At 41.5% G+C, this 18,543-nt stretch overlaps 1 protein-coding gene across 3 annotated transcripts in view; it reads left to right on the top strand.

The window, feature by feature from the left end:
* Positions 1 to 18,543, top strand: part of lama5 (laminin, alpha 5) — a 280,241-nt gene that overhangs the window by 108,616 nt on the left and 153,082 nt on the right. For all 3 annotated transcript variants that reach the window (XM_036947797.2, XM_090204017.1, XM_090204018.1), the window contains exons 6-9: positions 924 to 1,021; positions 13,166 to 13,281; positions 17,748 to 17,866; positions 18,160 to 18,250. In XM_036947797.2, coding sequence (XP_036803692.2) covers positions 924 to 1,021; positions 13,166 to 13,281; positions 17,748 to 17,866; positions 18,160 to 18,250 — 424 coding nt within the window. The remainder of the gene's footprint in view (positions 1 to 923; positions 1,022 to 13,165; positions 13,282 to 17,747; positions 17,867 to 18,159; positions 18,251 to 18,543) is intronic.

Raw genomic sequence — 18,543 nt, 5'->3', positions numbered from 1 at the left:
TACTGGGTTAGGGTACTGATGGGTACTGGGTTAGGATACAAGGCCCTCCGCGACCCCACCGTCACACGCAGGGTGGGTACTGATGGGTACAGGGGTGAGAAGGTGGGGGGCCAGGAGGTAGGGAAGGGGTCAGAGGGTAGGGGGCAGGTGGTAGAGAAGGGGTCAGAGGGGGGGGGGGGCAGGTGGTAGAGAAGGGGTCAGGGGGGGCAGGTGGTAGAGAAGGGGTCAGAGTGTAGGGGGGGCAGGTGGTAGAGAAGGGGTCAGAGAGTAGGGGGGCAGGAGGTAGAGAAGGGGTCAGAGAGTAAGGGGGCAGGAGGTAGAGAAGGGGTCAGAGAGTAGGGGGGGCAGGAGGTAGAGAAGGGGTCAGAGAGTAGGGGGGCAGGAGGTAGAGAAGGGGTCAGAGGGTAAGGAGGATAGGAGGTAGAGAAGGGGTCAGAGGGTAAGGAGGACAGGAGGTAGAGAAGGGGTCAGAGGGTAAGGAGGACAGGAGGTAGAGAAGGGGTCAGAGGGTAAGGAGGACAGGAGGTAGAGAAGGGGTCAGAGGGTAAGGAGGACAGGAGGTAGAGAAGGGGTCAGAGGGTAAGGAGGACAGGAGGTAGAGAAGGGGTCAGAGGGTAAGGAGGACAGGAGGTAGAGAAGGGGTCAGAGGGTAAGGAGGACAGGAGGTAGAGAAGGGGTCAGAGGGTAAGGAGGACAGGAGGTAGAGAAGGGGTCAGAGGGTAAGGAGGACAGGAGGTAGAGAAGGGGTCAGAGGGTAAGGAGGACAGGAGGTAGAGAAGGGGTCAGAGGGTAAGGGTCTTTAACTTGAAACCGTCCCGTACTACAGCCTGTCAAACTGTGTGCCAATCTGACTAGTCTGAATGAAGCTACAATAGTCAGTTACAATGATTTAATGTCTTCGTGCTGTGCCTGTTTCTCTGCAGTATTACTACAGTATCAAGGACATCAGTATCGGAGGACGCTGTGTGTGTAACGGACACGCTGAGGCCTGCGATCCACAGGACCCCAACGACCCCTACAAGTAAGATGGACAGTCTGATTATACACTAATAGATGAGAGATTATAGAATAGAAATGATTACACTTCAATAGATTATAGAATAGAAATGACTACACCTCAATAGATTATAGAATAGAAATGACTACACCTCAATAGATTATAGAATAGAAATGACTACACCTCAATAGATTATAGAATAGAAATGACTACACCTCAATAGATTATAGAATAGAAATGACTACACCTCAATAGATTATAGAATAGAAATGACTACACCTCAATAGATTATGTAGAGATTACTACACCTCAATAGATTATGTAGAGATTACTACACCTCAATAGATTATAGAATATATATTACTACACCTCAATAGATTATGTAGAGATTACTACACCTCAATAGATTATGTAGAGACTACTACACCTCAATAGATTCTCGAATATATATTACTACACCTCAATAGATTATGTAGAGATTACTACACCTCAATAGATTATAGAATATATATTACTACACCTCAATAGATTATAGAATAGAAATGACTACACTTCAATAGATTATGTAGAGATTACTACACCTCAATAGATTATGTAGAGATTACTACACCTCAATAGATTATGTAGAGATTACTACACCTCAATAGATTATGTAGAGATTACTACACCTCAATAGATTATGTAGAGATTACTACACTTCAATAGATTATGTAGAGATTACTACACCTCAATAGATTATGTAGAGGTTACTACACCTCAATAGATTATGTAGAGATTACTACACCTCAATAGATTATGTAGAGGTTACTACACCTCAATAGATTATGTAGAGATTACTACACCTCAATAGATTATGTAGAGATTACTACACTTCAATAGATTATGTAGAGATTACTACACTTCAATAGATTATGTAGAGATTACTACACCTCAATAGATTATGTAGAGGTTACTACACTACAATAGATTATGTAGAGATTACTACACCTCAATAGATTATGTAGAGATTACTACACTTCAATAGATTATGTAGAGATTACTACACTTCAATAGATTATGTAGAGATTACTACACTTCAATAGATTATGTAGAGATTACTACACCTCAATAGATTATGTAGAGGTTACTACACCTCAATAGATTATGTAGAGATTACTACACCTCAATAGATTATGTAGAGATTACTACACTTCAATAGATTATGTAGAGATTACTACACTTCAATAGATTATGTAGAGATTACTACACCTCAATAGATTATGTAGAGATTACTACACTTCAATAGATTATGTAGAGATTACTACACTTCAATAGATTATGTAGAGATTACTACACTTCAATAGATTATGTAGAGATTACTACACTTCAATAGATTATGTAGAGATTACTACACCTCAATAGATTATGTAGAGATTACTACACTTCAATAGATTATGTAGAGATTACTACACTTCAATAGATTATGTAGAGATTACTACACTTCAATAGATTATGTAGAGATTACTACACCTCAATAGATTATGTAGAGGTTACTACACCTCAATAGATTATGTAGAGATTACTACACTTCAATAGATTATGTAGAGATTACTACACTTCAATAGATTATGTAGAGATTACTACACCTCAATAGATTATGTAGAGATTACTACACTTCAATAGATTATGTAGAGATTACTACACTTCAATAGATTATGTAGAGATTACTACACTTCAATAGATTATGTAGAGATTACTACACTTCAATAGATGATGTAGAGATTACTACACCTCAATAGATTATGTAGAGATTACTACACCTCAATAGATTATAGAATATATATTACTACACCTCAATAGATTATGTAGAGGTTACTACACCTCAATAGATTATGTAGAGGTTACTACACCTCAATAGATTATGTAGAGATTACTACACTACAATAGATTATGTAGAGGTTACTACACCTCAATAGATTATGTAGAGATTACTACACTACAATAGATTATAGAATATATATTACTACACCTCAATAGATTATGTAGAGATTACTACACTACAATAGATTATGTAGAGATTACTACACCTCAGTAGATTATGTAGAGGTTACTACACCTCAATAGATTATGTAGAGATTACTACACCTCAATAGATTATGTAGAGATTACTACACCTCAATAGATTATAGAATATATATTACTACACCTCAATAGATTATGTAGAGATTACTACACCTCAATAGATTATGTAGAGATTACTACACCTCAATAGATTATAGAATATATATTACTACACCTCAATAGATTATGTAGAGATTACTACACCTCAATAGATTATAGAATATATATTACTACACCTCAATAGATTTTGTAGAGATTACTACACTTCAATAGATTATGTAGAGATTACTACACCTCAATAGATTATGTAGAGATTACTACACCTCAATAGATTATGTAGAGATTACTACACTTCAATAGATTATAGAATATATATTACTACACTTCAATAGATTATAGAATATATATTACTACACCTCAATAGATTTTGTAGAGATTACTACACTTCAATAGATTTTGTAGAGATTACTACACTTCAATAGATTATGTAGAGATTACTACACTTCAATAGATTATAGAATATATATTACTACACCTCAATAGATTATGTAGAGATTACTACACCTCAATAGATTATGTAGAGATTACTACACCTCAATAGATTATGTAGAGATTACTACACCTCAGTAGATTTTGTAGAGATTACTACACTTCAATAGATTATGTAGAGATTACTACACTTCAATAGATTATAGAATATATATTACTACACCTCAATAGATTATGTAGAGGTTACTACACTTCAATAGATTATGTAGAGATTACTACACCTCAATAGATTATGTAGAGATTACTACACCTCAATAGATTATGTAGAGATTACTACACTTCAATAGATTATGTAGAGATTACTACACTTCAATAGATTATAGAATATATATTACTACACCTCAATAGATTATGTAGAGGTTACTACACTTCAATAGATTATGTAGAGATTACTACACCTCAATAGATTATGTAGAGGTTACTACACCTCAATAGATTTTGTAGAGATTACTACACTACAATAGATTATGTAGAGGTTACTACACCTCAATAGATTAGGTTAATTAATTTGTCTTGGCTGTCGTAGGAGAATACTGCCATGACTCAATCTCAATTGGGGCGGCAGAGTAGGCAGTTAACTGAACAGGCAGTTAACCCACTGTTCCTAGGCCGTCATTGTAAATAAGAATTTGTTCTTAACTGACTTGCCTGGTTAAATGAAGGTTAATTAAATAAAAATAATAAAAAAATATAGCAGATTTCTTCCTTACTTGCTGGTAATTTGATCATTAGCACTAAATAGGGAATAGGGTGCACTAAATAGGGAATAGTGTGCACTAAATAGGGAATAGGGTGCACGAAATAGGGAATAGGGTGCACTAAATAGGGAATAGGGTGCACGAAATAGGGAATAGGGTGCACTAAATAGGGAATAGGGTGCACTAAATAGGGAATAGGGTGCACGAAATAGGGAATAGGGTGCACTAAATAGGGAATAGGGTGCACTAAATAGGGAATAGGGTGCACTAAATAGGGAATAGTGTGCACGAAATAGGGAATAGGGTGCACTAAATAGGGAATAGGGTGCACTAAATAGGGAATAGGGTGCACTAAATAGGGAATAGGGTGCACTAAATAGGGAACAGGGTGCACTAAATAGGGAATAGGTTGCCTTACACAAACAACCTCCCTCATCTCTTTAACATATGTCTACTCTCTACAGAGAGTGTGTCTACTCTCTACAATGTTCCCTCTAGCTATGGGTTTAAGAGTCAGCTGGTTCCATTTTATGCACGACAACAAATTATACCTTGTATATGCAAAGTGCTCTGTGATTTGTCAAAACACATCTCTTAAATTATACATGGAGAGAAAATAAAGGTGGAGAAAGAGAGAGAGAAATCATACAACCACCTGAAAGGAAGTGATTCACAAACCTTCCATAACAAAGCCATCACCTACAGAGAGATGAACCTGGAGAAGAGTCCCCTTAAGCAAGCTGGTCCTGGGGCTCTGTTCACAAACACAAACACACCCCACAGAGCCACAGGACAGCAACACAATTAGACCCAACCAAATCATGAGAAAACAAAAAGATAATTACTTGACACATTGGCAACAAAAAAAACACACACAAAAAAACTGTGGTCAGGCAGAATACCTGATCACTGTGACTGACCCAAACTTAAGGAAAGCTTTGACTATGTACAGACTCAGTGAGCATAGCCTTGCTATTGAGAAAGGCAACCGTAGGCAGTCCCTGGCACTCAAGAGAACCAGGCTATGTGCAACATTGCCAACAAAACGAGGCGGAAATTATCCTTGGCTATCATTTGACAGATTAGAATAATATCTCGCTCTCTTTTTTTTATCCATAATAATCTCATGATGTAGGTTATACCCGGACTGTATCTGCAACCTGTTGGCTAGAGAGCGCGTGCCAAGACCAGAGAGGGCACATTTGCTATAGCCCTATAAATGCAATTTTTTTGTTGTTGTGACAGAACCACCAGTAGAGATGGAAACCCATTTACATGGGGAATTTAACTGCAAAAGTCATTTTTATGTTAATTGTGCACTATGTTTTCACTTACAACCTTTTATCCACAACAAGTCAATTTGATGGAAAAAACAGGTGGGAAAATACACATTCTGTTTTTTAATGTGATTTCTTTTGTATTTTTGTGATTTTTTTTGCATGAAAATCTGTTGCCGATCGGATGGAAATCTAGCTAATGGCCCCGTACAAGAGCGAGAGAACAGCGAGAGGGAGAACAGAAGAGAAGAGGAAGGAGAGGTAGAGAAGTTTCACAGAAAAGTTAGATCACTCTTGAAGATGGGTGATTCTGCAGTAAGATAAGACAGAGATGGATGACTGAGGAGGAACAATTCCAAATCTAAGTTCTACGGAGGATGGAGGTGGTTGTATGCCTCGTGTTTTAACACACACACACACACACACACACACATCTTTAGTATCCAGAGCACGTCAGTATATCAGACGAGAACCAGACATAGAGAGTGAGTCCGACAGGTGGTTTGTTTAAGATAGCAGGAATTTGTTAGGATTTTTCACGTTTCTGTTTATCTTACAGTAAAAAGCTTAATAAAGCACTTAACCCTAACGTTGGGGTTTCAACATTTTAAACTGACAAATGGTTTGTTCCTCTGCCTGTCACCATTCTTAACATTCCCCTGTTAAACGGTCCAGATATAGGAATTTATGCTTTGTGTTTCAAATGTCACCCTACCCCCTTTGTAGTACACTGGGCTCTGGTCTAAAGTAGTGCACTATGTAGGGAATAGGGTGCCCATTTGAGACGATGAATCTATAACAATGTGTCGGAGTGCTCGCTACTCCCTGGTCACGCCTGAATACCTCTCCTCTTGGCGATGTGAAATGTCCCCCCCCCCCCCCCGATTACACACGCCACAAGCAGATGTGGCCTGTGTGTGTGTGTGTGTGTGTGTGTGTGTGTGTGTTTCTCCATAAGTACGCCCAGTCGACTAGATCCATAGGTATTCCTGTAGAGAGTAGACATATGTTAAAAAGATGAGGGAGGTTGTTTGTGTAAGGCACCCTATTCCCTATTTAGTGCACTCTAATCCCTATTCCCTATTTAGTGCACTCTAATCCCTATTTAGTGCACCCTATTCCCTATTTCGTGCACCATATTCCCTATTTAGTGCACCCTAATCCCTATTTAGTGCACCCTGTTCCCTATTTAGTGCACCCTATTCCCTATTTAGTGCACCCTATTCCCTATTTAGTACACCCTATTCCCTATTTAGTGCACCCTATTCCCTATTTCGTGCACCATATTCCCTATTTAGTGCACCCTATTCCCTATTTAGTGCACTTGTTTTGACCAGGCCCTGGTTAAAACTAGGGCACTAGGGAATAAGGTGCCATTCGGGATGTAGCCTAAGATTACTTTTCAACATGTCCACCCTCTAGAGAACCACTTCTGCTGTCAGCCAGAGTCCACCCTCTAGAGAACCACTTCTGCTGTCAGCCAGAGTCCACCCTCTAGAGAACCACTTCTGCTATCAGCCAGAGTCCACCCTCTAGAGAACCACTTCTGCTGTCTGCCAGAGTCCACCCTCTAGAGAACCACTTCTGCTGTCTGCCAGAGTCCACCCTCTAGAGAACCACTTCTGCTGTCAGCCAGAGTCCACGCTCTAGAGAACCACTTCTGCTGTCAGCCAGAGTCCACCTCTAGAGAACCACTTCTGCTGTCAGTCAGAGTCCACCCTCTAGAGAACTACTTCTACTGTCAGCCAGAGTCCACCCTCTAGAGAACCACTTCTGCTGTCAGCTAGAGTCCACCCTCTAGAGAACCACTTCTGCTGTCTGCCAGAGTCCACCCTCTAGAGAACCACTCCTGCTGTCTGCCAGAGTCCACCCTCTAGAGAACCACTTCTGCTGTCAGCCGCAGTCCACCCTCTAGAGAACCACTTCTACTGTCAGCTAGAGTCCACCCTCTAGAGAACCACTTCTGCTGTCAGCCAGAGTCCACCCTCTAGAGAACCACTTCTACTGTCAGCCAGAGTCCACCCTCTAGAGAACCACTTCTGCTGTCAGCCGCAGTCCACCCGCTAGAGAACCACTTCTACTGTCAGCTAGAGTCCACCCTCTAGAGAACCACTTCTGCTGTCAGCCAGAATCCACCCTCTAGAGAACCACTTCTGCTGTCAGCCAGAGTCCACCCTCTAGAGAACCACTTCTACTGTCAGCTAGAGTCCACCCTCTAGAGAACCACTTCTGCTGTCAGCCAGAGTCCACCCTCTAGAGAACCACTTCTACTGTCAGCCAGAGTCCACCCTCTAGATAACCACTTCTACTGTCAGCCAGAGTCCACCCTCTAGAGAACCACTTCTGCTGTCAGCCGCAGTCCACCCGCTAGAGAACCACTTCTACTGTCAGCTAGAGTCCACCCTCTAGAGAACCACTTCTGCTGTCAGCCAGAATCCACCCTCTAGAGAACCACTTCTGCTGTCAGCCAGAGTCCACCCTCTAGAGAACCACTTCTGCTGTCAGCCAGAGTCCACCCTCTAGAGAACCACTTCTGCTGTCAGCTAGAGTCCACCCTCTAGAGAACCACTTCTGCTATCAGCCAGAGTCCACCCTCTAGAGAACCACTTCTGCTGTCACCCAGAGTCCACCCTCTAGAGAACCACTTCTACTGTCAGCCAGAGTCCACCCTCTAGAGAACCACTTCTGCTGTCAGCCAGAGTCCACCCTCTAGAGAACCACTTCTACTGTCAGCCAGAGTCCACCCTCTAGAGAACCACTTCTGCTGTCAGCCAGAGTCCACCCTCTAGAGAACCACTCCTGCTGTCTGCCAGAGTCCACCCTCTAGAGAACCACTCCTGCTGTCAGCCAGAGTCCACCCTCTAGAGAACCACTTCTACTGTCAGCCAGAGTCCACCCTCTAGAGAACCACTTCTACTGTCAGCCAGAGTCCACACATATTTCTGTTAGTGGGGGTTTGCAAGGGACGAGATTGCATTAGGCTTTGCTTCTTTTTAGAAGAAAGAAACATTTCATTTGTGACTCACTAGAAAGTCATTATCTTAATGGAAAAAAATTGTCTCTGTTGAAATGAGAAATCTGACATATAGTTTAAACACACGTCCTTATTTTAACCAGTTATTTTAAAGCCCTTTGGTGTAACTATGGATCTGTACAATGGGCTTGCTTCACACACACACACACACACACACACACACACACACACACACACACACACACACACACACACACACACAGCTTTGGTTCTGAGCTCTCAAGGACTACAGTTTCACAAAGGGATAAAGCGAAGCATAGATCTAGAATGACTAGCTAGGTTTTGCCCTTTGGTTAGTATTTCAAGACTAGTGTCACCTCGTTAAATCACGCTATTTCTGTATAAAAACCCTACTGTATAAAAACTCACAATGGTGAATTCTTAGATATGGTGAATTCTTAGAACTCACAATGGTGAATTCTTAGATATGGTGAATTCTTAGAACTCACAATGGTGAATTCTTAGATATGGTGAATTCTTAGAACTCACAATGGTGAATTCTTAGATATGGTGAATTCTTAGAACTCACAATGGTGAATTCTTAGATATGGTGAATTCTTAGAACTCACAATGGTGAATTCTTAGATATGGTGAATTCTTAGAACTCACAATGGGGAATTCTTAGATATGGTGAATTCTTAGAACTCACAATGGGGAATTCTTAGATATGGTGAATTCTTAGAACTCACAATGGTGAATTCTTAGATATGGTGAATTCTTAGAACTCACAATGGTGAATTCTTAGATATGGTGAATTCTTAGAACTCACAATGGGGAATTCTTAGATATGGTGAATTCTTAGAACTCACAATGGGGAATTCTTAGATATGGTGAATTCTTAGAACTCACATTGGGGAATTCTTAGATATGGTGAATTCTTAGAACTCACAATGGTGAATTCCTAGATATGGTGTTTTATGTTTTATAGAACAGCTGTTTAATGGCTACAGATATATATATATATATGATTACAGCTTTGGCAGGTGATACTGTAGTCTGGAGTGCAGCGTACAGCTGTCCTTTGATGACATAACTCCTTAGATGTCTGAAATAGCAACACCCACACTTGTAATGCAGACCAGCCTGATAGCACCTAAAGTATAGGTCCTCACAGAGGATGAAGTCACATAACGACGTGTGTTTTTCAAGCTGTTCATGTGGAGGACATTTTAAGTTTAACTAAACGGATCGTACGTGTATCTGATAAAGAAAGAGGGGAGCAGGAAAAGACAATGCTGTGTTTTTTTTTATCTGTGGTATTTTCTCTGTGGTATTTTATATGTGATGGTCACTGCACTGCGTTCCACCTGATGGAGTGAATCTAACAGGCTTCTAAAAATCTCTTAGAAAATCAACATTCTATTTCCCCTTGGCGTTTTGAAACACATCCTGCAGGATATTGTATCAGCGAACCTCCTGACCTTTGGTTACAACCCTTTTAAAGTTAAACCGTCTTTGGGATCGGTGTCCCTTCCACGGAACGGTTGAGCTAACATAGGCTAATGTGATTAGCGTGAGGTTGCAAGTAACGAGAACATTTCCCTGGACATAGACATATCTGATATGGGCAGAAAGCTTAAAATTGCTGTTAATCTGACTGTACTGTCCAATTCACAGTAGCTATTACTGTGAAAGAATACCATGCTATTGTTTAAGGAGAGTGCATAATTTTGAACATGAAAAGTTATTAAAAAGCAAATCAGGCACATTTGGGCAGTCTTGATATATCATTTTGAACAGAAATATAATGGTTCATTGGATCAGTTTAAAACTTTGCACATACACTGATGCCATCTAGTGGTCAAAGTATAAATTGCACCTGGGCTGGAATAATACACATTATAGCCTTTCTCTTGCATTTCGAAGATGATGGTACAAAAAAATACAAAAGAAAGGTTGTTTTTTTCATTGTATTATCTTTTACCAGATCTATTGCGTTATATTCTACTACATTCCTTTCGCATTTACATAAACTTCAAAGTGTTTCCTTTCAAATCGTATCAAGAACATTCTTATCTTTGCTTCAGGGCCTGAGCTACAGGCAGTTAGATTTGGGTCCTGAGCTACAGGCAGTTAGATTTGGGTCCTGAGCTACAGGCAGTTAGATTTGGGTCCTGAGCTACAGGCAGTTAGATTTGGGTCCTGAGCTACAGGCAGTTAGATTTGGGTCCTGAGCTACAGGCAGTTAGATTTGGGTCCTGAGCTACAGGCAGTTAGATTTGGGTCCTGAGCTACAGACAGTTAGATTTGGGCCCTTAGCTACAGGCAGTTAGATTTGGGTCCTGAGCTACAGGCAGTTAGATTTGGGTCCTGAGCTACAGGCAGTTAGATTTGGGTCCTGAGCTACAGGCAGTTAGATTTGGGTCCTGAGCTACAGGCAGTTAGATTTGGGTCCTGAGCTACAGGCAGTTAGATTTGGGTCCTGAGCTACAGGCAGTTAGATTTGGGTCCTGAGCTACAGGCAGTTAGATTTGGGTCCTGAGCTACAGGCAGTTAGATTTGGGTCCTGAGCTACAGACAGTTAGATTTGGGCCCTTAGCTACAGGCAGTTAGATTTGGGTCCTGAGCTACAGGCAGTTAGATTTGGGTCCTGAGCTACAGGCAGTTAGATTTGGGTCCTGAGCTACAGGCAGTTAGATTTGGGTCCTGAGCTACAGACAGTTAGATTTGGGCCCTTAGCTACAGGCAGTTAGATTTGGGTCCTGAGCTACAGGCAGTTAGATTTGGGTCCTGAGCTACAGACAGTTAGATTTGGGCCCTGAGCTACAGGCAGTTAGATTTGGGTCCTGAGCTACAGGCAGTTAGATTTGGGTCCTGAGCTACAGGCAGTTAGATTTGGGTCCTGAGCTACAGGCAGTTAGATTTGGGTCCTGAGCTACAGGCAGTTAGATTTGGGTCCTGAGCTACAGGCAGTTAGATTTGGGTCCTGAGCTACAGGCAGTTAGATTTGGGTCCTGAGCTACAGGCAGTTAGATTTGGGTATGTCATTTTAGGTGAAAATGGAAAAAAAAGGGTCCGATCCTTCAGAGGTTTTGAGGTTATAAGTCTATGTTATTACACCAGCAGCGGGCCCCTGATGTTTGATAAAACTCTGTATATGGTTCTACATGCTTTTATCCTTGAACGACCAGATTAATGGTCTGTTTTGGCCACACGGTGTAAACTGCAGGTTGTTCATGTTAAATGGGATTATGTGCCTGGGTGAAGCAGGGTGAAGTTCTGGGACTGTAGAGGAATTAACTCTTTCACTGATAGAGCTGCGTTCTCTCTGGGTTTATAACTGAGCGGGTGGGCTATGTTTTCTCTGATGGCACAAAATAAAGTTGATGGAGGAAGAGGAGTTTTAACTGTAGCTGAAAGAAGGTTAGAGAGGTAGAGGAGTTTTAACCTGGAGATAAAGGTTCAGCCCAAGTATTAGCCCAGTGTTAGTATTAGCCTAGTGTTAGTATTAGCCCAGTGTTAGTATTAGCCTAGTGTTAGCATTAGCCCAGTGTTAGTATTAGCCCAGTGTTAGTATTAGCCTTGTGTTAGCATTAGCCAAGTGTTAGTATTAGCCTAGTGTTAGCATTAGCCTAGTGTTAGCATTAGCCTCGTGTTAGTATTAGCCTAGTGTTAGTGTTAGCTTAGTGTTAGTATTAGCCTAGTGTTAGTATTAGCCTAGTGTCAGCATTAGCCTAGTGTTAGCATTAGCCTCATGTTAGTATTAGCCTAGTGTTAGTGTTAGCTTAGTGTTAGTATTAGCCTAGTGTTAGTATTAGCCTAGTGTCAGCATTAGCCTAGTGTTAGCATTAGCCTAGTGCTAGTATCAGCCTAGTGCTAGTATCAGCCTAGTGTTAGTGTTAGCCTTATGTTAGTATTTAATGTTTAATGATCTCCTGGTTGTTGATCTCCTCGCTGTTGATCTCTTGGTTGTTGATCTCCTGTTTGTTGGTCTCCTGGTCGTTGATCTCCTGGTTGTTGATCTCTTGGTCGTTGATCTCTTGGTCGTTGATCTCCTGGTCGTTGATCTCTTGGTCGTTGATCTCCTGGTTGTTGATCTCCTGGTCGTTGGATCTCCTGGTCGTTGATCTCTTGGTCGTTGATCTCTTGGTCGTTGATCTCCTGGTCGTTGATCTCTTGGTCGTTGATCTCCTGTTTGTTGATCTCCTGTTTGTTGATCTCCTGGTCGTTGATCTCCTGGTCGTTGATCTCCTGGTCGTTGATCTCTTGGTCGTTGATCTCTTGGTCGTTGATCTCTTGGTTGTTGATCTCTTGGTCGTTGATCTCCTGGTCGTTGATCTCTTGGTCGTTGATCTCTTGGTTGTTGATCTCCTGTTTGTTTATCTCTTGGTCATTGATCTCCTGTTTGTTGATCTCCTGGTCGTTGATCTCTTGGCCGTTGATCTCCTGGTCGTTGATCTCCTGTTTATTGATCTCTTGGTCATTGATCTCTTGGTCGTTGATCTCCTGTTTGTTGATCTGATAGATACTCATGTGTGTGTTTTCGTTCTCTCCCTCCCTCTCTGTAAAGGCTTCAGTGTGACTGCCAACACAACACTTGTGGAACGTCATGTGACCAGTGTTGCCCCGGATACAACCAGATTCCATGGAAACCAGCGACCACTTACCAGGCTAACGAGTGTGAACGTGAGTTTCCCTCCCTCCCTCACCCCACCACCCCTACCCACTCATCACCATCCAACCCCCTCTGAAAAAAGTTGGAGGCAGTTTCCAGAAGTCCTTCCCTGGTATTAGCCAAGGAATGTAGTGCCTGTTAGGCATTAGTTTATCACTGTCATTCTTACGGAAGCAAAACAGCCTCAGGGGTTGTTTTGTTGGTGTTTGGATACAGCCACACACCTATCCTGTCCATCGCAAACATAATACCTCTGTCAGGGAATGACAAGAGGCAGAAAAAGTCTTATACAACAGCCAATCGTATTGTTTCAATGCACAGTCTGATGAAAGCAGAATGTCCCACTAGATCTGAGTCCCATTAGATCTGAGTCCCATTAGATCTGAGCTGAGTCCCATTAGATCTGAGCTGAGTCCCATTAGATCTGAGCTGAGTCCCATTAGATCTGAGTCCGATTAGATCTGAGTCCCACTAGATCTGAGCTGAGTCCCATTAGATCTGAGTCCCATTAGATCTGTGTCCCATTAGATCTGAGTCCCACTAGATCTGAGCTGAGTCCCACTAGATCTGAGTCCCACTAGATCTGAGCTGAGTCCCATTAGATCTGAGTCCCATTAGATCTGAGCTCAGTCCCATTAGATCTGAGCTCAGTCCCATTAGATCTGAGCAGAGTCCCATTAGATCTGAGCTGAGTCCCACTAGACCTCAGCTGAGTCCCATTAGATCTGAGTCCCATTAGATCTGAGCTGAGTCCCATTAGATCTGAGTCCAATTAGATCTGAGCTCAGTCCCATTAGATCTGAGCAGTCCCATTAGAGCTGAGCTGAGTCCCATTAGATCTGAGCTGAGTCCCATTAGATCTGAGTCCCACTAGATCTGAGCTGAGTCCCATTAGATCTGAGCTGAGTCCCACTCGATCTGATCTGAGTCCCATTAGATCTGAGCTGCGTCCCATTAGATCTGAGCTGAGTCCCACTAGTCCCATTTAATCTGATCTGAGCTGACATCAGTGTGGATAAGTCTCTCTCTCGCTCTCTCTCTCTCTCTCTGTCTCTCTCTCTCTCTGTCTCTCTCTCTCTCTGTCTCTGTCTCTCTCTGTCTCTCTCTGTCTCTCTCTGTCTCTCTCTCTCTCTCTCTCTCTCTCTCTCGCTCTCTCTCTCTCTCTCTCTCTCTGTCAATTCAATTCAAGGGGCTTTATTGGCATGGGAAACATCTGTTAACATTGCCAAAGCAAGTGAGGTAGATAATATACAAAAGTGAAATAAACAATACAATTAACAGTAAACATTACACATACAGAAGTTTCAAAACAATAAAGACATTCTGTCTATCTCTCTCTGTCTTTCTCTCTCTTTCTGTCTGTGTGTGTGTGTGTGTGTGTGTGTGTGTGTGTGTGTGTGTGTGTGTGTGTGTGTGTGTGTGTGTGTGTGTGTTGTGGATAAGAGTGTATGGTTAAAGCTACTGCCACCTCCTTCTCGCTGAAGGCTGATAAGAACTGACAGCCCTCACAACTTTTCTCAGACTCAGTAAAAATAGCTTTATCTAAGATCTGGATTGGTTCAAAATGGAGCTGCCAAGCCAAGCAGTGGTGTGTGTTTCTGTGTTTGGTTTTTGGAAGGTTGGGATGCCTCTCTCTTTCCCCTTAATCTAATCTAATCCTAATGCTTCCTGAAATAGTTTTTACTTCTATCACCCCCCCCCCCCCCCCCCCCCAAAAAAAAATGTGGTCTGGTTTAGTTCAATCCAGTTTATATGGTCTGATATAGTCTGGTTTAGTTCAATCCAGTTTTTATGGTCTGATATGGTCTGGTATAGATCAATCCAGTTTATATGGTCTGGTTTAGTTAAATCCAGTTTATATGGTCTGGTTTAGTTAAATCCAGTTTATATGGTCTGGTTTAGTTCAATCCAGTTTATATGGTCTGGTTTAGTTAAATCCAGTTTATATGGTCTGGTTTAGTTCAATCCAGTTTATATGGTCTGATATGGTCTGGTTTAGTTAAATCCAGTTTATATGGTCTGGTTTAGTTAAATCCAGTTTATATGGTCTGGTTTAGTTAAATCCAGTTTATATGGTCTGGTTTAGTTAAATCCAGTTTATATGGTCTGATATGGTCTGGTTTAGTTAAATCCAGTTTATATGGTCTGGTTTAGTTAAATCCAGTTTATATGGTCTGGTTTAGTTAAATCCAGTTTATATGGTCTGGTTTAGTTCAATACAGTTTATATGGTCTGATATGGTCTGGTTTAGTTAAATCCAGTTTATATGGTCTGATATGGTCTGGTATAGTTCAATCCAGTTTATATGGTCTGGTTCCAGCTCTGACTGCAGAACAGCAGTGAGAAAAGGCAGAAGGATGTAGATACAGAGCGTATCTGTATTTCTCCTGCATCTTAGTATTAGGGCCATTCTATGTCAACCCCTCAGTCCACTAGGATGGAGACAAGAACATCAGAAGGCCCTGAGAACAGGTCAATTCCATTTAAATTCAGTCCATTCAGGAAGTTAACTAATGGGGTCAATTGAATTACTTCCCGGATTGATTTAAATGAAATGGAATTGACCCCACACCTTGCTGAGAACTTTAACATTTCTCTGTGGAGGTACTGAGAAACTGTGGAGATACTGAGAAACTGTGGAGGTACTGAGAAACTGTGGAGGTACTGAGAAACAGTGGAGATACTGTAAACAGTGGAGGTACTGAGAAACAGTGGAGGTACTGAGAAACTGCGGCGGTACTGAGAAACTGTGGAGGTACTGAGAAACTGTGGAGGTACTGAGAAACTGTGGAGGTACTGAGAAACTGTGGAGGTACTGAGAAACTTGATCTGTAATTTTTAAAAGGCTTGTACCTCCTCTTCTCCTTTGAAGAGAAAAAGGATTTGACAAGACATGTCATTAGTTAGTTCTAGCTGCTGTGGAAATTATAGTTTTGGTTGGGATGAGAAGAGACCTTCATCTATATTGTTTATTTGTTTATCACCATATGCTCTACTATGTCTCTCATCTTCTATAGTGTGGGATAAACACCTGTCAGACCAGACCTCAGGCTTTAAAACACATAACACGTCTATAGGTATTTCAGAGATATCTCTAGTTCTAGAATAAAAGATGTCTGCCAGAGATATCTCTTTAGTTCTAGAATAAAAGATGTCTGCCAGAGATATCTCTTTAGTTCTAGAACAAAGGATGTCTGCCAGAGGTATCGCAGAGATACAGTAGGTCTGCCAGTGGTATCTCAGAGATACAGAATGTCAGCCAGAGGTATTTCAGAGATACAGTAGGTAGTAGGTACCTAGGTAGTAGGTAGCTAGTAGGTCTGCCAGGGGCGGCAGGATAGCCTAGTGGTTAGAGCGTTGGACTAGTAACCGGAAGGTTGCAAGTTCAAAACCCCGAGCTGACGAGGTACAAATATGTCATTCTGACCCTGAACAGGCAGTTTAACCCACTGTTCCTAGGCTGTCATTGAAATTAAGGATTTGTTCTTAACTGACTTGCCTAGTTAAATAAAGGTACAATTTAAAAAATCTCAGAGATACAGTATGTATATAGCTCTTTTTATGTCTCTGTACATTCTGATCAGTTAGATATTGTTCTTTCCTTGCTCACTGTAGGGTCTCTCTCTCTCTCTCTCTCTCTCTCTACTCTTTCTCTTCTCTTTCTCTCTCTCCTCTCACTCTCTCTATTCTCTTATCTTTCTCTCTCCCTCTCTCTCTCTCTCTCTCTCTCTCTCTCTCTCTCTATTCTCTTCTCTCTCTCTCTCCTCTCTCTCTCTACTCTGTCTCTCTCTCTCTCTCTCTCTATTCTCTTCTCTTTCTCTCTCTCCTCTCTCTCTATTCTCTCTCTCTATTCTCTTCTCTCTTCTCTCTCTCTCTCTCTCTCTCTCTCTTCTCTGTCTCTATTTTCTCTCCTCTTTCTCTCTTTTTCTTTCTTTCTCATTTCTATATATATATATTGTTTGGTTTCTCTCCTTTTTCTTCTCACCTCCTTTCATTTCTCTCTCCACTGAGCTCTGGCAGCCTGTCCCCCGAGGTGGAGAATTGCTCTGTTATGTTTTCTGCGTTGGTGTCGTCGTCTGTGACTGTATACGTCTATATTGACACACAGGTCATTCTTACCTGATCCTAGAGTAACCAATGTGTCAGTGTTTCTTGCTTGTCTTGCCTGTTTGTTTCACTGTAGCTTAGACATAGTTCTGATTTAGTAGTTCTGATCATTTCTTCAATGATCTTGATCAATCTCTTATTTTACAAGTTATTTATTGAGCTTGATGAATCTCTCATTTTATAAGTTCTTCATTGATCTTGACGAATCTCTCATTTTATAAGATATTTATTGATCTTGATCAATCTCTCATTTTTTTTTTGTTCTAGATTGATTTTGACCCATCTCAAATTTTAATAAATTATTGATTGATCTTGTACGATTTAGCGTACTAACAGATGTCCGATTCTTTTCTGTTCGTATTTCTTTCAGCCTGTAACTGTAACCAACACTCGTTTGGCTGTTACTACGACCCCGAGGTTGACCAGAGGAGAGCTAGCGTCAACGTCCAGGGACAGTACAGGGGGGGCGGAGTCTGCATGGAGTGTCAGGTATTACTACTGTCCTTTCATCAACACCTACTCCTTACAGTAGGAGATGATTACAGAAGATAAAAGACATGGGTTCGTTTACAAGTTAAATTACATTTGTTTCATCAATCAATATATTAATTAATCAATCAATCCACTTTTAGTTTTATAGCCTCCATATTCCATTACACCAGGTCCATTTCACCTTCACTGTGTCCTACATTGCTGTACTGAGTGTTGTCATTGACTCATTGTAATCCTGTGTTGTGTTGTTGGTTTCCTGTGACTCATTCAACCGGGTTTCCCTCTCCCAGCATCACACCTCTGGTGTCAACTGTGAGCGCTGTGTCCTCACCTACTACAGATCACCTGACCATCCTCTGGACTCCCCATTGGCTTGCTCCCGTGAGTGACAGTTTATATTCAGACAAAAAATACATCTTGATTGGTCTATTTGAATGATCATATTTTATTTTTCCCTTGTGGCATTGTAGCTGAATTGTTACGTCTTCCTGATATGTTTGTCACATGACAGCAGAATGATATAGGTATTGTCCTCCTCCTACTCCTCCTCCTCCTCCTCTTCCTTTTCCTCCTCCTTCTCCTCCTCCTCCGTCTCCTCCTCCTCCTCCTCCTCCTCCTCCTCCTCCTACTCCTCTTCCTCTCCCTCCTCTTCCTCCTTCTTCTCCTCTTCCTCC

Source organism: Oncorhynchus mykiss, chromosome 16, assembly GCF_057628025.1.
Source record: "Oncorhynchus mykiss isolate SJ-2025 chromosome 16, ASM5762802v1, whole genome shotgun sequence".
NCBI lineage: Eukaryota > Metazoa > Chordata > Actinopteri > Salmoniformes > Salmonidae > Oncorhynchus > Oncorhynchus mykiss.
This window is presented reverse-complemented; position numbering and strand designations above follow the sequence as displayed.